The sequence below is a fragment of the Salvelinus namaycush genome, chromosome 6 (genome assembly GCF_016432855.1).
Source record: "Salvelinus namaycush isolate Seneca chromosome 6, SaNama_1.0, whole genome shotgun sequence".
NCBI lineage: Eukaryota > Metazoa > Chordata > Actinopteri > Salmoniformes > Salmonidae > Salvelinus > Salvelinus namaycush.
Genome location: NC_052312.1, coordinates 7,361,451 through 7,381,968, shown reverse-complemented (window position 1 = coordinate 7,381,968; position 20,518 = coordinate 7,361,451). Strand labels below are relative to the sequence as shown.

The window sequence follows — 20,518 nt, the reverse complement described above, 5'->3', positions numbered from 1 at the left end:
TGAACGATGCACCATGCTGTCTTGTTGACATTGACAACATGATAGAGACACAAATTACTTTTCAATTTGAGAAGGGCACCCCACCCTCACCGCTTTTGCCCGTTCACGTCATGGACCATAGACCGGTGCACTGCGGTTCAACATAATCAAACACTGCCATTTTCGCCCGGGACTGATAGACCAAGCGCAGGTGTGTGAATGAGTGTGTTATAGACATGTAAAGCCCAGGTGGCCTGGCCCTTGATGAGTTATGTAACGAGCAGCTGCAGTGATTAATTCAAGGAGTGTGAACTGGAGGAACTCATCGTCTGTGTGAGAACCATGTTGGCTCAAAGAGATTGTTCTGTTGGGAAGTTCCTTACCACAGGCCCACATGTCCACAGGTTTCCCATAGGGGTCTTTCCTCAAAACCTCTGGGGACAAGTAGCCTGGGGTTCCCGCAAAACCTGGAACAGAGACGAGACATCAATTAACTACATTTCCCAAGATGCATCTACAGTTAAGTCAATGGGGGGCCTTTTCTCAGTTTTTAGAAAAATAATGCCACAGTAGCCAATTAGAGGTCAAACAAATCCAAAATGCAACATTTATGGGCCACGGTTAACAAGCTCCCAAAACTTCCCCACTGGAACGGCCCTCTTGGGTGCGTAATGTGGATCTGCGCCAAACAATCGCAACCTACTTCCCTAAGTGAACTCCAAGTACCAGCATGCCCTGGGGCACAACCAGTGAAGTGGGTAGATGATTCTCAGGTGACAGCCAGCCTAGGGGATTAGTATAATTATTCCTCCATTCTGTGGGGATGAGCAGGGAAATAGCCCCATTAATCCACCTATAAAAACCTGCACTATAAACCCAGAGCACTGACACTCCTCATTGTTTCACACAAGAGACTTCATTTCAGCACTGGTGGTGAAGACTAAGTAAACACCAAAGTACTCTAAAGCCCTTGTGGGTTTACACATTGTTTAGAATAAAACAGGGATCTGTGATGAGCAGTAAATGCTTAGTTACACCCGGGGGTTATGTAGTACATGCATACAGACATACTAGAGGTCGACTGATTAATCGGAATGGAGGATTAATTAGGGCCGATTTCAAGTTCTAATAACAATCAGTAATCTGTATTTTTGGACACCGATTTTGGCTGATTTTTAATTCTTTTTTTACACCTTTATTTAACTAGGCAAGTCAGTTAAGAACACATTCTTATTTTCAATGACGGTCTAGGAACGGTGGGCTGACTACGCGAGGGCAGCAAGAAGCCAAGGTAAGTTGCTAGCTAGCATTAAACTTATCTTATAAAAAACAATCAATCTTAACATAATCACTAGTTATAACTACACATGGTTGATATTACTAGTTTATCTAGCGTGTCCTGCGTTGCATATAATCAATGCGGTGCCTGTTAATTTCTCATCGAATCACAGCCTACTTCGCCAAACGGGTGATGATTTAGCACTGTCGTTGCACCAATGTGTACCTAACCATAAACATCAATGCCTTTCTTTAAAATCAATACACAAGTATATATTTTTAAACTGCATATTTAGTTAATATTGCCTGCTCACATGAATTTCTTATAACTAGGGGAATTGTGTCACTTCTCTTGCGTTCCGTGCAAGCAGTCAGGGTATATGCAGCAGTTTGGGCCGCCTGGCTTCTTGCGAACTGTGTGAAGTCCATTTATTCCTAACAAAGGCCGTAATTAATTTGCCAGAATTGTACATAATTATGACATAACATTGAAGGTTGTACAATGTAACAGCAATAAACTTTTTGTTTTCGAAATGATAGTTTCCGGATTCGACCATATTAATGACCAAAGGCTCGTATTTCTGTGTGTTATTATGTTATAATTAAGTCTATGATTTGATATAGCAGTCTGACTGAGCGATAGTAGACAGCAGCAGGCTCGTAAGCATTCATTCAAACAGCACTTTCGTGCGTTTGCCAGCAGCTCTTCGCTGTGCTTCAAGCATTGAGCTGTTAATGACTTCAAGCCTAACTCCCGAGATTAGGCTGGTGTAACCGATGTGAAATGGCTAGCTAGTTAGCGGGGTGTGCGCTAATAGCGTTTCAATCGGTGACGTCACTCGCTCTGAGACTTGGAGTAATTGTTCCCCTTGCTCTGCAAGGGCCGCGGCTTTTGTGGAGCGATGGGTAACGCTGCTTCGAGGGTGGCTGTTGTCGATGTGCTCCTGGTTCGAGCCCAGGTAGGGGTGAGGAGAGGGACGGAAGCTATACTGTTACACTGGCAATACTAAAGTACCTATAAGAACATCCAATAGTCAAAGGTATATGAAATACAAATGGTAGAGAGAGAAATAGTCCTATAATTCCTATAATAACTACAACCTAAAACTTCTTACCTGGGAATATTGAAGACTCATGTTAAAAGGAACCACCAGCTTTCATATGTTCTCATGTTCTGAGCAAGGAACTTAAACGTTAGCTTTTTTACATGGCACATATTGCACTTTTACTTTCTTCTCCAACACTTTGTTTTTGCATTATTTAAACCAAATTGAACATGTTTCATTATTTACTTGAGGCTAAATTGATTTTATTGATGTATTATATTAAAATAAGTGTTCATTCAGTATTGTTGTAATTGTCATTATTACAAATTTTTAAAATATATATATATATAAAATATATATACATATATATAAAATACATATATTTTTTAAAATGTATTTATTTATTTTAAAATCGGCCGATTAATCGGTTTCGGCTTTTTTGGGTCCCACAATAATCGGTATCGGCGTTGAAAAATCATTATCGGTCGACCTCTAATACATACATGCATACACAGTTGAAGTCAGAAGTTTACATACACCTTAGCCAAATACTTTTAAACTCAGTATTTCACAATTCCTGACATTTAATCCTAGTAAACATTCCCTGTCTTTGGTCAGTTAGGATCACCACTTTATTTGAAGAATGTGAAATATCAGAATAATAGTAGAGAGAATGATTTCTCAGATTTTCATCACATTTCATCACACTGACTGGAACTCACCGAACCATGCCTGCTGGTCTCCCTGCACCTCGATGGCCAGGCCAAAGTCTGCCAACTTCACCGCTGCTCCCTTCAGCTTACTGGCTAGGAGCAGATTCTCAGGCTTGGAGGGGAGAGATGGAGACAGGGTTTCATCACTTGTCATGCAGCAAAACACATGGAAATGAAGTGTTGGAAACATACCCACTATATTATACATGTGTATTCTGTCTAGTATGCTGGGTGAACCTAGACGGTGGGTCATCTCACCAATTGAAAAATAGTATGCCCCTCAAAATAGGTCCAAATTCCATTAACCAAAGTGTATTTTAGGCACAGTATTAACTCCTCAGTAATAACCCCATTGTGTCCCCTCCTGTGACCCCGTTGGGCCATGAGTGGTCATTGTCACCAAGATCACTCTCTAGAAAAGCAGCTATGACTCAACGCTCTCACTCAACACACACTGTGGAAAATATTCCACCACCCAGACCAGTGTTAAGTAACAGGGTCGACACTGTGATACGGACACAGTAACAGGGTCGACACTGTGATACGGACACAGTAACAGGGTCGACACTGTGATACGGACACAGATCTTTAGAGAGACACAAGCGTGTGCAATAGGCCACATGCCGCTGGTCCTGGCATCTAATTGGTCCGTCTGTCTCTATAGCTCGAGGGGCCGGGCTACAGGGTCAGAGGAGGTCGGCAGGGATTTGCGTATCGCCAGCGTCGGAACAGGAAGGGGAGGGGCTTAGAGAAAAGGTTACCCTGGGTTCTGGGTTGATGAATAATGCACTTGCTGACATTTTGAAAGCGGCTTCGAGGAGAAGTAATTAGTAGAAATGAATCAGGAAGGATATACTTGTAATATAATAACAAACAGGAGATGTGTTGCATGTCGAGAGGGAGCTGTTTCACCGACTTTTTGGAGCGAAGCTGCTTTGCTTGTGTGGCAAAAACATTAGTTACACTACCCCAAGAACGGTATTCATATCAGTAGACTAATTCCACCTCTATGGCCTAGATATCACATATGGTGTAGAAATACAAATGGAATCAATTTCTCAATATCATATAGCAGAGGTAGGCAACCCTGTTCCTGGAGTGCTGCAGGATTTTGTTCCAACTGGGCACCACACCAGACCAACTACGCTAACTGATAAGTTCAATGGTTGCCTAAATTCAACACACCTGGTCTTCCAGGTCGGTTCATTCAAAAACATGAAGTGCCCGCTGGCCCTCCAGGATCAGGGGTGCCTACCCCTGTCGTATAGCATCGAGTCAAACAGGGTAAATGTATGGTCATTCACTGGTGCAGTTAGTAGAGCATTCGTGAGTAGTGATTTGTGCAGATCTGAGGGCAGGGCTCACATGCTACGGTGGGAGAGGGGCGGTAAGAGCAGTCAACAGTGCCATGCAGTCATTGCAAACATCCCAAACATCCCAACCATCCCACCCTCCCATTCCACCCCAAAAATCAAGTAACCTGTATGATGAGACTGGAAGGAGACAGGTAAAAAATATATATAATTCCCTGTCTCATAACATCATCTTCCCTATCGAGACTTCCCTATAAACACATCATCCTTCCCTATAACACATCATCCTTCCCTATAACACATCATCTTTCCCTATAACACATCATCTTTCCCTATAACACATCATCCTTCCCTATAACACATCATCCTTCCCTATAACACATCATCCTTCCCTATAACACATCATCCTTCCCTATAACACATCATCCTTCCCTATAACACATCATCCTTCCCTATAACACATCATCCTTCCCTATAACACATCATCCTTCCCTATAACACATCATCCTTCCCTATAAACACATCATCCTTCCCTATAAACACATCATCCTTCCCTATAAACACATCATCCTTCCCTATAAACACATCATCCTTCCCTATAACACATCATCCTTCCCTATAACACATCATCCTTCCCTATAAACACATCATCCTTCCCTATAAACACATCATCCTTCCCTATAACACATCATCCTTCCCTATAACACATCATCCTTCCCTATAAACACATCATCCTTCCCTATAAACACATCATCCTTCCCTATAACACCTATAAACACATCATCCTTCCCTATAACACATCATCCTTCCCTATAACACATCATCCTTCCCTATAACACATCATCCTTCCCTATAAACACATCATCCTTCCCTATAACACATCATCCTTCCCTATAACACATCATCCTTCCCTATAACACATCATCCTTCCCTATAAACACATCATCCTTCCCTATAAACACATCATCCTTCCCTATAACACATCATCCTTCCCTATAACACATCATCCTTCCCTATAACACATCATCCTTCCCTATAACACATCATCCTTCCCTATAACACATCATCCTTCCCTATAAACACATCATCCTTCCCTATAAACACATCATCCTTCCCTATAACACATCATCCTTCCCTATAACACATCATCCTTCCCTATAAAAACATCATCCCTAATGGGCTTTAAATAATGGGCTTCATAACCAAAAAGTAGTGTGGAAAAGGCAATATGCCCTAACAAGCCCTAAATAGGCTAATCAATACTTTGTAATCTAACCTAAAAGCACATATGAGAACTATAGTACCTAACCAGTAGAGCTTTCAGGACTGGGTAATGAACTGTGCTGAGACTGTGGGGTTCCTTCCCTAAGTGCCTCGCTGTGTCTGTGTGTGGATCCCATCCATTTCTCTGTGATCAGGATATATACACCTGGTCCTCAGGGTTCCTGTGCAATGGGTCTAATGTGATTCCGTCTCTCAGCCATAGAAATGTAATTACTCCAAGTTCATCTAGCCTGGTTGACCTTAACATATCTACTGCTACCAGGACAAATACACTTTGCTTTCTGTCAGTCACACACACACAACGCTGGCAAATGTGCGCACGAACACACACACACACACACGTCTGCCCTTGTGCCTATCTCTCAACTTCTATTCCTCAATCTCCTAGCTATCAGTCTCTCTGCATCTCCTAGCTATCAGTCTCTCTGCATCTCCTAGCTATCCGTCTCTCCTAGCTATCCGTCTCTCTATATCTCCTAGCTATCCGTCTCTCTATATCTCCTAGCTATCCGTCTCTCCTAGCTATCCGTCTCACCTAGCTATCCGTCTCTCCTAGCTATCCGTCTCTCCTAGCTATCCGTCTCTCCTAGCTATCCGTCTCTCCTAGCTATCCGTCTCTCCTAGCTATCCGTCTCTCCTAGCTATCCGTCTCTCCTAGCTATCCGTCTCTCCTAGCTATCCGTCTCTATCTCGTCTTCAGGGATTTAAACCAGTGGCTTGGTATCTAAACCTAGAGGGAGGGCAGAGGACAGGGACAGCCCTGGTCTCTCATGCAGTCATCCGGACCAGCATCATCCAGAGTGGCTTGGCCTCCCGTGTGGACAGACACAGAGGAAGAGGGAGCAACAGCCTCCGAGATTAGAGCAGGACAGAGGGGGAGGAGGAGAGAGGACTACCAGCTGGGAGGAAGAGGAGGACAGAGGGGGAGGAGGAGAGAGGACGACCAGCTGGGAGGAAGAGGAGGACAGAGGGGGGGAGTAGGAGAGAGTACGGCCAGCTGGGAGGACGAGGAGAGAGGACGACCAGCTGGGAGGAAGAGGAGGCGAGAGGACGACAACAAGAGAGGGGGGAATGAGGGAGGACAGAGGGGGAGGAGGAGAGAGGACGACAACAGAGGGGGAATGAGGGAGGACAAGAGGGAAGAGTTCAGTTATGGGTGAAAGGAAAAAAAGAAGGGCAGTGGAGCGAAAGATAGAGGGATGGGGCATGAAACAGGAGATGACAGATGAGCAGGAAAGAAGGAGGCAGAGCTGAACAGAGTGCTGTCAGTATCCAGTATAACAGACGTCATTGAGTCTTGAAGGAACAGCTTGAGAGGGATGTCTGGTCTGATGTACAGTGCCTTCAGAACGTATCCACACCCCTTTACGCATTCCCCATTTTGTTGTGTTACAGCCTGAATTCAAAATGGATTAAATTGATAAAATATTTCTCAACCATCAACCCACAATAACCCGGAATGACAAAGTGAAAACATGTTTAGAAAATTTAGCAAATGTATTGATAATAAAATACAGAAATATCTCATTTACATACAGTACCAGTCAAAATTTTGGACACACCTACTCATTCCAGGGTTTTTATTTTTTACTATTTTCTACATTGTAGAATAATAGTGAAGACATCAAAACTATGACATAACACATATGGAATCAAGTGAAAAAAAGTGTTAAATTGATTGATTCTTCAAAGTAGCCACCATTTGCCTTGATGAAAATATAGAGAGTGGTACTCATTAATGTGTTGGATTTGCCCCAAACGTATCATACATTATTGCTTTGCCACATTATTTAGAGTATTACTTTAGTGCCTTGTTGCAAAAAGGATGCATGTTTTGAAACATTTGTATCCTGTACAGGCCTCCTTTTTTCCATTCTGTCAATTAGGTTAGTGTTGTGGAGTAACTACAATGTTGATCCATGCTCAGTTTTCTCCTATCACAGCCATTAAACTCTGTAACTGTTTTAAAGTCACCATTGGCCTCATGGTGAAATCCCGGAGTGGTTTCCTTCCTCTCTGGCAATTGAGTTAAGGCACCTACATCTTTGTAGTGTCTGTGCACCATCCTAAGTGTAATTAATAACTTCACCATACTCAAAGGGATATTCAATGTCTGGAAAACCTCCCTGGTCTTTGAAATTCCCTGCTCAATGGAGGGACCTTATAGATAATTGTATATGTGGGTTACAGAGATGAGGTAGTCATTCAAAACTCATGTTAAACATTATTGCACACAGAGTGAAACTTATTGTGTGACTTGTTGAGCACATTTTTACTCCTGAACTTATTTAGGCTTTCCATAACAAAGGGACTCAAGACATTACAGCTTTTCATTTTTTATTAATTTGTAACATTTCCTAAAAACATATTTCCACTTTGACATTATGGGGTATTGTGTTAAGGCCAGTGACAAAACATCTCAATTTAATCAATTTTAAATGCAGAATGTAACAACAAAATGTGGAAAAAGTCAAGGGGTATGAATACTTTCTGATGGCGGTATGTAACTGTCTGGTGGAGAGAGTTACGAGGTTGGCAGTCTAGACTGTGTCCATCAATTAAATGTAGGTTAGTTAGATACAAATTGTTCTGTCCGGTACGGTTACAGTGTGTCCTGTTGTTAAAATGACTTGAGTGTGTGTGGGGGGTGGGGTCAATATGGGTCACCCCCACACACACACATATACACACACACCAGTCCAAAGCCTTTCATCCTCCTGTTCATATTTGTTTTGCCTTTGTCTATTCCACCGCTCCCCATGGTAACAGCCTGGCAGCAGCCAATCAGAGAGCTGCCTGAGGGGGCCGCATGCAAACGCGGGGTGATTATTTCAGGAGCTCCCGACTGCACCTGGCTCATTTGATTTGCAAATTAGAGTTGTGGACGGGGGTGGGGGGGATTGCAGAAAGGGTTTAACAATGGCAAGTCTCCAAATTATACTTGGACAATTTAACTTTCACTCATCTCACTTCTGCTGTCACGTGTCGGAGACAGTCTATCAAAGTTCTTAATTTTTATTTAACCTTTATTTAACTAAAGGGGTGTATTTAATTAAAGGTAAACGGATGAATCTGAAAGTCCGTCTGGATTAATGAGGTCACCCTGCAACTAGAGTTCAAAGAGGAGGAGAGGAATGAGAGGAAGAAGGAGGGAGAGGAGGAAAGGCTGTGTTTGGCTTCCCAGCGTCTCTACTCACCTTGAGGTCGCGGTGGACCACGCCCGTCTGGTGGCAGTGGAGCACAGCCTCGAGGATCTGCTGAATGCAATGACTGCATGCAAACACCAGGGGGCGTAGGTTATTGATGAGCTCACACTCACTGTCTGTGACATGCGCTCTGCTTGAGACTGGGGGGGGCAGCAGTGGTGGTGGGGATGATGTTTGAGTGGTCTTTACTACCCCCCCCCCCCCCCCCCCCCCCCCCAACTAACACCCCTTGACCACTAGCACCCTAGTATAGAGAATTTATTTACCCAATTGGATGGGATTGCCTTGAATATTTGTGAAAGGCAAGATGGTAGAGATTCTAATAAGTGAATGAGGCTATAAGATTGGCCAGACATAATTTATACAAAAGTGTGTTCTGATTGCACCATTAAGAACCAGGACATCTGGCTATGACATCATCATCACGCACCCGCTATCCCCCCGGGTCTTAAAACAGAAGTGGTGTTAGCTCCCCGCCAGCTGTGAGGTAGACCCTGGGGAGGGCGAAGGGGGAGGTGAATGTATTGATACTATTTAACCCCACCCCCCACAACAAAAAGGGGCTTATCAAATCCCCCAGGACCTAGGCTCACAGCAGGCGTTCTCCCAGGACCTAGGCTCACAGCAGGCGTTCAAGGCAGAGAGCCGAGGACCGGGAAAGAGATTCTACATGCATATTGTTTGTTTACAGAGGAGGGCAAGGTGTGCTGGTGTCACCTCATCTCCCTGCCGCCCCAGCCCCCTGGTGGGTCACCTGACCTCAGCCACAAGTAGTGATTGGTGGAGGGGTGGGGGTCAGGGTGGCTGGTGGTTGGGTATGGAAGAGAGGAGGAGGAAAGCTGCTGTGTGGTGAGGGGGGTTGGTGGTTGTTCATTTGTGGTGGAATTCGGGCGGGAGGGCAGGCGGGCGAGGGCCGGGCATTGTGCCAGCATAGTCTCTGTGTTGTGTACTAACCTTCATGTCCCTGTGAACTATACCACTTTGGTGACAATGATTTACACTTTCTAGAATCTGCTGTATGCATTGGCTGTGGAGGAGAAAGACAAGGCCAGAAGAAGCAAGGGAGGACGAGAGAACACAAGGGAGAACGAGGACGAGAGAACACAAGGGAGGACAGGAGAACACAAGGGAGGACGAGAGAACACAAGGGAGGACGAGAGAACACATCAGAGAACAGAAGAAAAATGGACAGCAAAACTAAAATAATATAAAAATAAAAAATTCAAGAGAGAAGTAGAGTAAAGTTCACATTTTGTTCTACCTCAACCTTCGGAAAGTGGTAAATCCATTTCTGTCACAATAATTATAATAATTTACTTCCAATGCCAGAAATGGCTAAATCTTTTGGCAACGAGGCCCTTTATCTTCTTCCCCAGAGTCAGATGATGTTATGACTGCATGCAGTTTGAAGGAAGCTGCTAACTAGCGCTAGTGCAATTGCTAACTGACGATAGCGCAATGACTGGAAGTCGATGGGTATCTGCTAGCATGCTAGACTTCCAGTAACTGCTCTAACCCTAGTTAGCATTTGCTCGCAAAACTACCTCCTTCATACAAATGGTATCCATGAGTTCATCTGACTCTGGAGAAGTAGGTAAAGGGCTTCAATACCAAAATCCCCAAATATCCCTTTAAATTGAAAAGTACTTTTTGGTATGAGTAGAAACAGTCAGACTAGAATGAGAGGATTCAGGTCATTGTTTGTTAATGAAGAATGCTATACAAGCAGACATAGAAGGAATAGAAGTGCAGCCTGGTGATGGGAGAGCAACAGAAGAAAAACAGAAGACAGAAGATTTATCTGTATAAGATACATTACAGACAGCACACACATATATAACACAGACACCATAGACACTACAGTAACAAAGAGGGGGAGGGTGTATACAGTAACATACCTATAGATTATTCATAGATACTAACATAATTGCTCATTATAGTGTGTGTGTGTGTGTGTGTGTGTGTGTGTGTGTGTGTGTGTGTGTGTGTGTGTGTGTGTGTGTGAGTTATGTAGAAACAGTACATTTATCACTGTCCTCATTAAATTGTGGCATTTTAAAACTTTAACTCTAATGATGTGTGGTTTCAGGTCCACTGACGTGTGTTTGACTAGACCAGGAACAAAGCTGCTGTGAAGAAGGTGTGTCAGTACTATGCTACTGCTACTGACTGTTTATTATCTATACATAGTCACTTTACCCCTACCTACATGTACACTGCTGTTACTATCTATCTGTTTATTATCTATACATAGTCACTTTACCCCTACCTACATGTACACTGCTGTTACTGTCTGTTTATTATCTATACATAGTCACTTTACCCATACCTACATGTACACTGCTGTTACTGTCTGTTTATTATCTATACATAGTCACTTTACCCATACCTACATGTACACTGCTGTTACTATCTATCTGTTTATTATCTATACATAGTCACTTTACCCCTACCTACATGTACACTGCTGTTACTGTCTGTTTATTATCTATACATAGTCACTTTACCCATACCTACATGTACAAATTACCTCAACTAACCTGTACCCCCACACACTGACTCTAACTGTACCGGTACCCCCTGTATATCGCCTCGTTATTGTTATTTTATTGTGTACATTTTTTACTGCAGTTTATTTTACTGCAGTTTATTTAAATATATTCTTAACTCTTCTTGAACTGCACTGTTGGTTAAGGGCTTGTAAGTAAGCATTTCACAGGAAGGTCTACACACTTGCTGTATTCGGTGCATGTGACAAATAAAGTTGGATTTGATTTGAGTCTGTGTGAGTCTGACCTGGCGTCTGCTTCGCTGTAGTACTCTCTGGCTACGATATCCTCAAACAGCTCCCCACCAGTCACCCTGGAAGAGACGGAAAAATGAGACGTGTTAACAGCTCCCCATCAGTCCCCCTGGAAGAGACGGGAAAATGAGACGTGTTAACAGCTCCCCACCAGTCCCCCTGGAAGAGACGGGAAAATGAGACGTGTTAACAGCTCCCCACCAGTCCCCCTGGAAGAGACGGGAAAATGAGACGTGTTAACAGCTCCCCACCAGTCCCCCTGGAAGAGACGGGAAAATGAGACAAGTTAATTCCAAGCTAGAAGTATGGAAAACAGTGGGAGACCCAGAGAACAGGGTTGCAATTAGCTATGCAAATCTGCCATTCAGGCATCTTCAAGGAAGAGAAAGAAAGGATATGAGACATAAGAGGTCATGAATTAAACAAAAGACAACAATTATGCTAGTGCTTTCTGATCATTAGAATAACACTCCAATGGTGTTAGAATCTATACATGTATTGTTCACACTAGATTGGAATCCTGTGTATTACAGTGCGCTAAATGTCCCAAATTCCAAGTGTTATTTCAAGGAACTGGGCAACACAGGAGATGGGAATGTTTCATGTAACCACTCTTGGCACGACACCAGACTAATACTTGTTCTGAGTGCGCACACACACTTAGTTTAAGCCTAAGACATCATTTCATGGTAAAGGTTATAGGGAACTGAAGGTCACAACAGTTCATGTCAAAGACTTCGGGTTTGACCCTGCAAATATCACTCCAAGACAATTTGTTCCGATTTTAGCGTTTCTATTTTGAATTCCCATTCATTTGATAAAGTAGTCCCACCTGTTTGTGTGCGACTTCAGTTTCTCTTTCGCCCATGCATCATTTTCTGTTCCTAAATGTAAACTACTGTTGCACAATACATGCTATTTTTCTCTTTATGTAAGCTTTGTTACACATCAAAGATTTGTCCAAGTCATTGTCCCCAAAACTCAATCCAAACAACCTTTCTCTGGCCTACTGTCACATCAGACAAACCACAGGCATTGTCAAAAGCATTCTCGCAATGCTTTCAATTTGTTCAATATAATGCATTAGTAAGAAGTGGTCGTTCATTGAATGGAGGAACACATTAAAATATAAATGGCAGGCAGGTGGATATAATAAAAGTTTTTAAAAATGTACCTCTTCTATTCACGGTCAATGTGATTTAGCCTCACTGCGGTCTTATTGTTTGTTGTCATTCTTCCGGACAGGTTTATTTGGGTAAAAATAGATAAAAGCTTTCATCCCTGTAATTCACTCATCTAAGCTGTTTAATATACTTTTTTTTTTTTTTTACAGCCCATTAGTCAAATGAAATGCAGCATTTAAAATATATTGGAAGTGATTTCCCTTTCCAGCTGTCAAATGAAACACAGCCAAACTGCTAGCAAGACACAAGAGACGGTAGAGAGAGGAAGTCATGGTCTTGGTAATAGTCTTCTTCTGAAGTTATATTGATCTGTGTGTCAAAAATGTTTGAAATATGGAGCCAATACGCAATGATGACAGACTATATAGAGAAACACAAGGGAGAGAGAGAGAGAGCTGTAGTGAAGGAACACTGTAGTCAAATCACTCAGGTCAGGGTTCAAACTGATGTATAAGAGGCCAGGCAAACAGAATTCTAAATCATACTGTAATGTGACCAGATGACTCAGATGTCCTCACCAAACTCTTTGCGGCAGTTGTCGGCTTTAACTTCGGTCTGAATACTTATGTAAATAAGGTATTTTTTATTTTGAATACATTTGCAAACATTTCTAAAAAACGGTTTTGTTTTGTCATTATGGGGTACTGCTTGTAGATTGATGAGGATATATATATATTTTTAATCCATTTTAGAATAAGGCTGTAACTTAACATTTTGAAAAAGCCAGGCCCACCCACTGGGGAGCCAGGCCCAGCCAATCAGAATTAGTTTTTCCCCACAAAAGGGCTTTAACATGAAATTCTCTGTCAACAGCTCTGGTGGACATTCCTGCAGTCAGCATGTCCATTGAACACTCCCTCAAAACTTGAGACATCTGTGAAATTGTGTTGTGACAAAACTGCACATTGTGGTCTTTTATTGTCCCCAGCCCAAGGTGCACCTGTGTAATGATTATGCTGTTTAATGCGCTTCTTAATATACCATATCTGTCAGGTAGATGGATTATCTTGGCAAAGGAGAAATGCTCACTAACAGGATGTAAACAAACTTGTGCACAACATTTGAGAGAACTACTACTTTTTGTGCGTATGGAACATTCCTGAGATCTTTTATTTCAGCTCATGAAACCAGCACTTTACATGTTGCGTTTATATTTTTGTTTAGTGTATATGGATTTTTCCAAGCTTGACCAGCTCTGAACCAATGGGAAGTGTGATGCACCCTTTTCTATTGGTTATGTAAATTCCCCAGAAGGGAGCAGTGAAGTGACAAGACAACAGAGAAAAGAAAGAGCGAGTTGATGGAGAGAGGACGGTAAACAGATGCTAGGAGAGGTCATCTGCGGATCTGTGTTAGTTATTCCCAAGCCTGGAGAGATTCTGGAGACACACACATGGAGGAAGTATAATTAGTATTCAGGTTTATCTAACAATGACTACATCGACAGTGTGCATACAACCAATGAACATGGTGTAGCAAAGAGCTGAGTACACAGTACTCATACAGTACACAGTACCCATACAAACATCAGTGATTCCTGTGTAGTGTTATAATATCAATTTGCGCGCACGCACGCACGCACACACACACACACACACACACACACACACACACACACACACACACACACACACACACACACACACACACACACACACACACACACACACACACACACACACACACACACACACACACACACACACACACACACACACTGAATAAGATAATTCTGTAATAAAGCAGTAATGGAGAGTGTGTTGGGGAGGAGAGCAGGGGGAGTGAGGACATGAAACAGATGGAGGAGGAGGACACTGGGGGAACATGCCTGCTGCTAATCTCCCATGATGCCCCACTGACAGGAGGACAACACCGTCCTGCGATTTGCTCTGGTGGAAATGTTCGCCAGCTTTGTTAACCTTACCTGAGCTAATGCCCTGTGCGCGTGTGTGTGTGTGTGTGTATATATATATACATATTTGAAGAGTTACATTGTGTCTACAGTGATCAGATTCGTTCTCTTAGTCTCTTCTAAATGTGGGTTAGATTGATTAAACCCACTTTTGAAGTAAGGATAGTTTCTAAATCCAATAACACTGCAGGTCTACTGAACTAGGTGTTTAAGGATACTGTAGATATCTTAGAAAGCCACGAAGGGATTGCATTGTTTCTGGTCACAGTAGGACATTGTGGCTGAAGCTATTTCTTGCATATACCACTGGTCGGATGGTTGGGGGGGGGGGGGGGGGGGGGGGGTCGGTGGTGCATTATACACCACTGGTCCGATGGTTGGGGGGTGGCGGGGGGGGGGGGGTCGATGGTGGGTTATACACCACTGGTCGGATGGTTGGGGTCAATTATATTGAAAGAAACATTGTACTTACAAGTCAAAGACCAGGTAGTGGAATCCCTCCTCTGATATGCTGTCATGGAGCCTCACTGTGTGAGAGAGAGCGAGAGGAGGGGGGGAGGGGATGAGAGCAAACGAGAGAAAGAGGAGTGGGGGGTGAGAGCGAGTGAGAGAGAGCGCGGGGATGATGAGAGCGAGCGAGAGGGGAGGGGGGATGAGAGCGAGTGAGAGAGGGGGGATGAGAGCAAACAAGCGAGAGAGGGATGAGAGGAAGAGAGAAAGAAAGTAAAAGTCTGATTAGAAATGATGCCCTTCAGACGGAACCATTTAGTCATCCAGTCTGTGTGTGTGTGTGTGTGTGTGTGTGTGTGTGTGTGTGTGTCTGCGTAGCCCGCTGCTTGGCTGTGTGTGTGTGTAGTCTGCTGCTTGGCTGTGTGTGTGTGTGTGTGTGTGCGTGGTCTGCTGCTTGGCTGTGTGTGTGTGTGTGTGCGTGGTCTGCTGCTTGGCTGTGTGTGTGTGTGTGTTTGTGTGTGTGTGTGTGTGTGTGTGTGTGTGGTCTGCTGCTTGGCTGTGTGTGTGTGTGTGTGTGTGTGTGTGTGTGTGTGTGTGTGTGGTCTGCTGCTTGGCTGTGTGTGTGTGTGTGTGTGTGTGTGTGTGGTCTGCTGCTTGGCTGTGTGTGTGTGTGTGTGTGTGTGTGTGGTCTGCTGCTTGGCTGTGTGTGTGTGTGTGTGTGTGTGGTCTGCTGCTTGGCTGTGTGTGTGTGTGTGTGTGTGTGTGTGTGTGTGTGTGTGTGTGTGTGTGTGTGTGTGTGTGTGTGTGTGTGTGTGTGTGTGTGTGTGCCCGCCTGGCAGGCAGGCAAAGAAAAAAATTCAGTGAGGAAGAGAAACTCATCCATTACACAAATGACCCTGATTTAAACGTCCTCGCTGCTGCCTGACTCAATTCAATCCATAATAAACCTCGGAGGCCATACAAACTCCCCATTCATCTCACTGAGACAGACTCAGAACACAATACAGCAGGGTTTACATCAATGGTAATACACATCCCAAACTTGTTTTATTGATATTTCCTTTAATGTGTCAGGAGATGTCTTGTTGATGTATTGTACCATATCAGCCCACTTCCCAACACATCAATCAATTATGAATGCTTAACCACATAAATATCACGTCCTATAGTGTACAAAAAGGTTCTATACGACTGTGACACAATACAGTACGTATAAATACATGTTTCCTGTTGAAATATGAACCTGTTGAGAGTTCAGTGAACTGTATTTGGAGCAGACTGCCTTGATACATGTCGTTATATAACCCCGGTGTCCTACACTCTAAACATGAGGGGTTCAACCAGGGTTCTTCTTAGATTCTCAAAGTTCTCTGAAGAACCTTAGGGTTCTTGGCAATGAAAATTGCCCCCAAAAGGTTCTCCCAAGAACCCCATAGGTGAGGTTCATCGAGGAACCTCCTTAGTTGGTGGGGGTTCTTGCAGGAACCTAACTGCCCAACAGAAACATGTGGATTTGAATTTAAAAGGACAGCAGGTACAGGCACTTAACTGAACATTGTAAAGATCTCAATATAAAAAGGTAAGGTTTGTCCCTTGTATGATCTAAACTAATATTGTTTTATGATGATACCGTCTATCTTTTCATATTTGTGCAAATCTTTCTAAAAACAGAAAATGGACACAATTCAATGAATATCAATCAACAGATAGGTAATAACGTGTAGGCTACAAGAATATGTTGAAGGCTAGCTGTATTGGGTGCAGAAGACTGAACTGCTGACTTTTGTGTCCGTGTCTGCAGGTATATAGACAAAGAGGCGTACAAAGGTATGTCAATTGGCATTGTTATGTTATGCAGATCATATGTACCAGCTTCCTCCCTTACCTCTTCAATTAATATCCCATAGGCCTCTACATTATGAACTTATAGCGGTTTCCCCACAGTTTCAATTTGAAGAACCCCTAAAGGATCGTCCAGGAACTGTTACTCTTTTTTAGAGCGTACAGCATCTTAATGCCAAGGGCTACACAGGTCACCATGCAGGAAACAGCCAGTCAGGTGTTACTGTCTTTCAATTGGTCAGCAGGACAGGTCGAGTGGTCAACAGGCCCAGCCAAATCTCGGTTATATTCTTAGGGTTTTGGGTCTCTGAACAGATGTCACACACACCCAGCTATTTTGGCCTGATCCTCTGCACAGATGAACACAACCCTTGGAGAGGGATGACCATGAGGAGACCTTGCCATGGTTGGTATGTTAGGTTTATTTGGTACAACCAATTAGCCAGCCATCAGTGTAATTAACACACAAGAGGAAAACGACTTCCCTGGGTGGTATTACACAGATGGATGGCAGTGAATGACCTTCAGAATGGAGCGAGGGAGAGAGAGATGGGGGTGAGAGAGACAAGGGGGAGAAAGGAGTTGGAGGAAAAGGGTAAGGTAGAGGTCAGGGAAAAATAAAACAGCCAGCGTAAAGCACGATAGAGGGAGGAGAAAGAGGAGGACAGGAATCCCTTTGGGTCCCAGTCGGACATTCCGCCTCCGAGGCATCTAACGAAGCAATCGCTACACCAGCCAATCAGAGAATGAAACTGAGACGGATGACCTCAAAGAAGGAGGGATGGATGTTCAGACAGAGTAAAGATGGCATACTGTAGCAATATGGGAACTTCCTTCATTACACTCTTAGGGGAAAAAAAGGTGCTATCTAGAACCTAAAAGGGTTCTTTCGGCTGTCCCCGTATGAGAACCCTTTGAAAAACCCTTGTTGGTTCTATGTAAAATCGTGTTGGGTTCCACGTACAAGCCTTTTCAAAGCGGGTTCTACATGGAACCCAAAATGGTTCTACCTGGAACCCAAAAGGGTTCTCCTATGGGGAGAGCTGAAGAACCATTTTGGAACCCTTTTTTCTAAGAGTGTAGAATCACTTGGGTTATTATCTCTATAGCTAGGCCCTTGAAGGGTAGGGTTTGAGACATCACCCTATGAGGGTACGATATGAAACCTGACAGATTATTTAGACACTCAATAGGCAGGACAGTAATCCATCATGCTAGGCATTCATGTTATCCTGTTTGATCTGACAATTAAATCTTGATGGTTGTACAATCGTCTCAAATAAAACTGTGTGAACTCAGCGTTACTCTGGATCCTGATCTCTCTTTTGACGAACATAAAGAATATTTAAAGGGCAGCTTTTTTGTAACATTGCAAAAATGTGAAACTTTTTGTTCGAAAATTTTGCAGACAAGCTCATCCATGCTTTTGTCACTTCTAGATTAGACTACTGCAATGCTCTACTCTCCGGTGACCCGGATAAAGCACTAAATAAACTTCAGTTAGTGCTAAATACGGCTGCTAGAATCTTGACTAGAACCCCAAAAATTTATCACATTACTCCAGTGCTAGACTCTCTACAATGGCTTCCTGTTAAGGCTAGGGCTGATTTCAAGGTTTTACTGCTAACCTACAAAGCGTTACATGGGCTTGCTCCTACCTATCTCTCCGATTTGGTCCTGCCGTACACACCGACACGTACACTACGGTCACAAGACGCAGGCCTCCTTATTGTCCCTAGAATTTCTAAGCATCTCAGATGTAGGCAGGGCTTTCTCCTGTAGATCTCCATCTTTATGGAACGGTCTGCCTATCCATGCGAGAGACGCAGACTCGGTCTCAACCTTTAAGTCATTACTGTAGACTCATCTCTTCAGTAGGTCCTATGATTGAGTGTAGTCTGGCCCAGGGGTGTGAAGGTGAACGGCAAGGCACTGGAGCAATGAACCGCCCTTGCGGTCTGTGCCTGACAGGCTTCTTTATCTCCACTGGGATTCTCTGCCTCTGACCCTATTATGGGGGCTGAGTCACTGGCTTACTAGTGCTCTTCAATGCCGTCCCTAAGAAGGGTGCGTCATGTCATGCCAGGCTTTTTTCTCTATACACGACTTGAGTGGGTTGAGTCACTGAAGTGATCTTCCTGTCCGGTCTTGCGCCCCCTCGGGCTTGTGCGGTGGAGGAGATCTTCGTGGGCTATACTCAGCCTTGTGTCAGGGTATTTAAGTTGATGGTCTGTTGATATCCCTCTAATGGTGTGGGGCTGTGCTTTGGCAAAATGGGTGGGGTATATATATATATATATATATATATATATATATATATATATATATATATCCTGCCTGGTTGGCCCTGTCTGGGGGTATCATCGGACAGGGCTACAGTGTCCTTAGGGCTACAGTGTCCTTAACCCCCCCCCCCCCCCCACGTCTCAGTCTCCAGTATCTATGCTGCAATAGTCTATGTGCCGGGGGGCTAGGGTCAGTCTGCCCCATCTGGTGTGCATCTCTCCAGTATTCCCGTCTGGTGTGCATCTCTCCAGTATTCCCGTCTGGTGTGTATCTCTCCAGTATTCCCGTCTGGTGTGTATCTCTCCAGTATTCCCGTCTGGTGTGTATCTCTCCAGTATTCCCGTCTGGTGTGTATCTCTCCAGTATTCCCGTCTGGTGTGTATCTCTCCAGTATTCCCGTCTGGTGTGTATCTCTCCAGTATTCCCGTCTGGTGTGCATCTCTCCAGTATTCCCGTCTGGTGTGCATCTCTCCAGTATTCCCGTCTGGTGTGCATCTCTCCAGTATTCCCGTCTGGTGTGCATCTCTCCAGTATTCCCGTCTGGTGTGCATCTCTCCAGTATTCCCGTCTGGTGTGTATCTCTCCAGTATTCCCGTCTGGTGTGTATCTCTCCAGTATTCCCATTTGGTGTGTATCTCTCCAGTATTCCCATTTGGTGTGTATCTCTCCAGTATTCCCATCTGGTGTGTATCTCTCCAGTATTCCCATCTGGTGTGTATCTCTCCAGTATTCCCATCTGGTGTGTATCTCTCCAGTATTCCCATCTGGTGTGTATCTCTCCAGTATTCCCATCTGGTGTGTATCTCTCCAGTATTCCCATCTGGTGTGTATCTCTCCAGTATTCCCATCTGGTGTGTATCTCTCCAGTATTCCCATCTGGTGTGTATCTCTCCAGTATTCCCATCTGGTGTGTATCTCTCCAGTATTCCCATCTGGTGTGTATCTCTCCAGTATTCCCATCTGGTGTGTATCTCTCCAGTATTCCCATCTGGTGTGCATCTCTCCAGTATTCCCATCTGGTGTGCATCTCTCCAGTATTCCCATCTGGTGTGCATCTCTCCAGTATTCCCATCTGGTGTGTATCTCTCCAGTATTCCCATCTGGTGTGTATCTCTCCAGTATTCCCATCTGGTGTGTATTTCTCCAGTATTCCCATCTGGTGTGTATCTCTCCAGTATTCCCATCTGGTGTGTATCTCTCCAGTATTCCCATCTGGTGTGTA

General features: G+C 43.9%; 1 protein-coding gene across 6 annotated transcripts in view; it reads right to left on the bottom strand.

Moving 5' to 3' along the window:
* The window catches only part of LOC120049576 (calcium/calmodulin-dependent protein kinase type II delta chain-like), a 107,692-nt gene that overhangs the window by 23,631 nt on the left and 63,543 nt on the right, over positions 1 to 20,518 (bottom strand). For 4 of the 6 annotated variants that reach the window (XM_038995861.1, XM_038995860.1, XM_038995856.1 and 1 more), the window contains exons 4-8: positions 15,191 to 15,245; positions 11,616 to 11,681; positions 9,774 to 9,846; positions 3,026 to 3,128; positions 363 to 446 (exon numbers count right to left, since the gene is read on the bottom strand). In XM_038995861.1, the coding sequence (XP_038851789.1) occupies positions 363 to 446; positions 3,026 to 3,128; positions 9,774 to 9,846; positions 11,616 to 11,681; positions 15,191 to 15,245 (381 nt within the window). Of the gene's footprint in view, positions 1 to 362; positions 447 to 3,025; positions 3,129 to 8,810; positions 8,884 to 9,773; positions 9,847 to 11,615; positions 11,682 to 15,190; positions 15,246 to 20,518 lie in introns of all 6 variants that reach the window. The other 2 variants (XM_038995857.1, XM_038995863.1) reach the window with 1 other exon arrangement.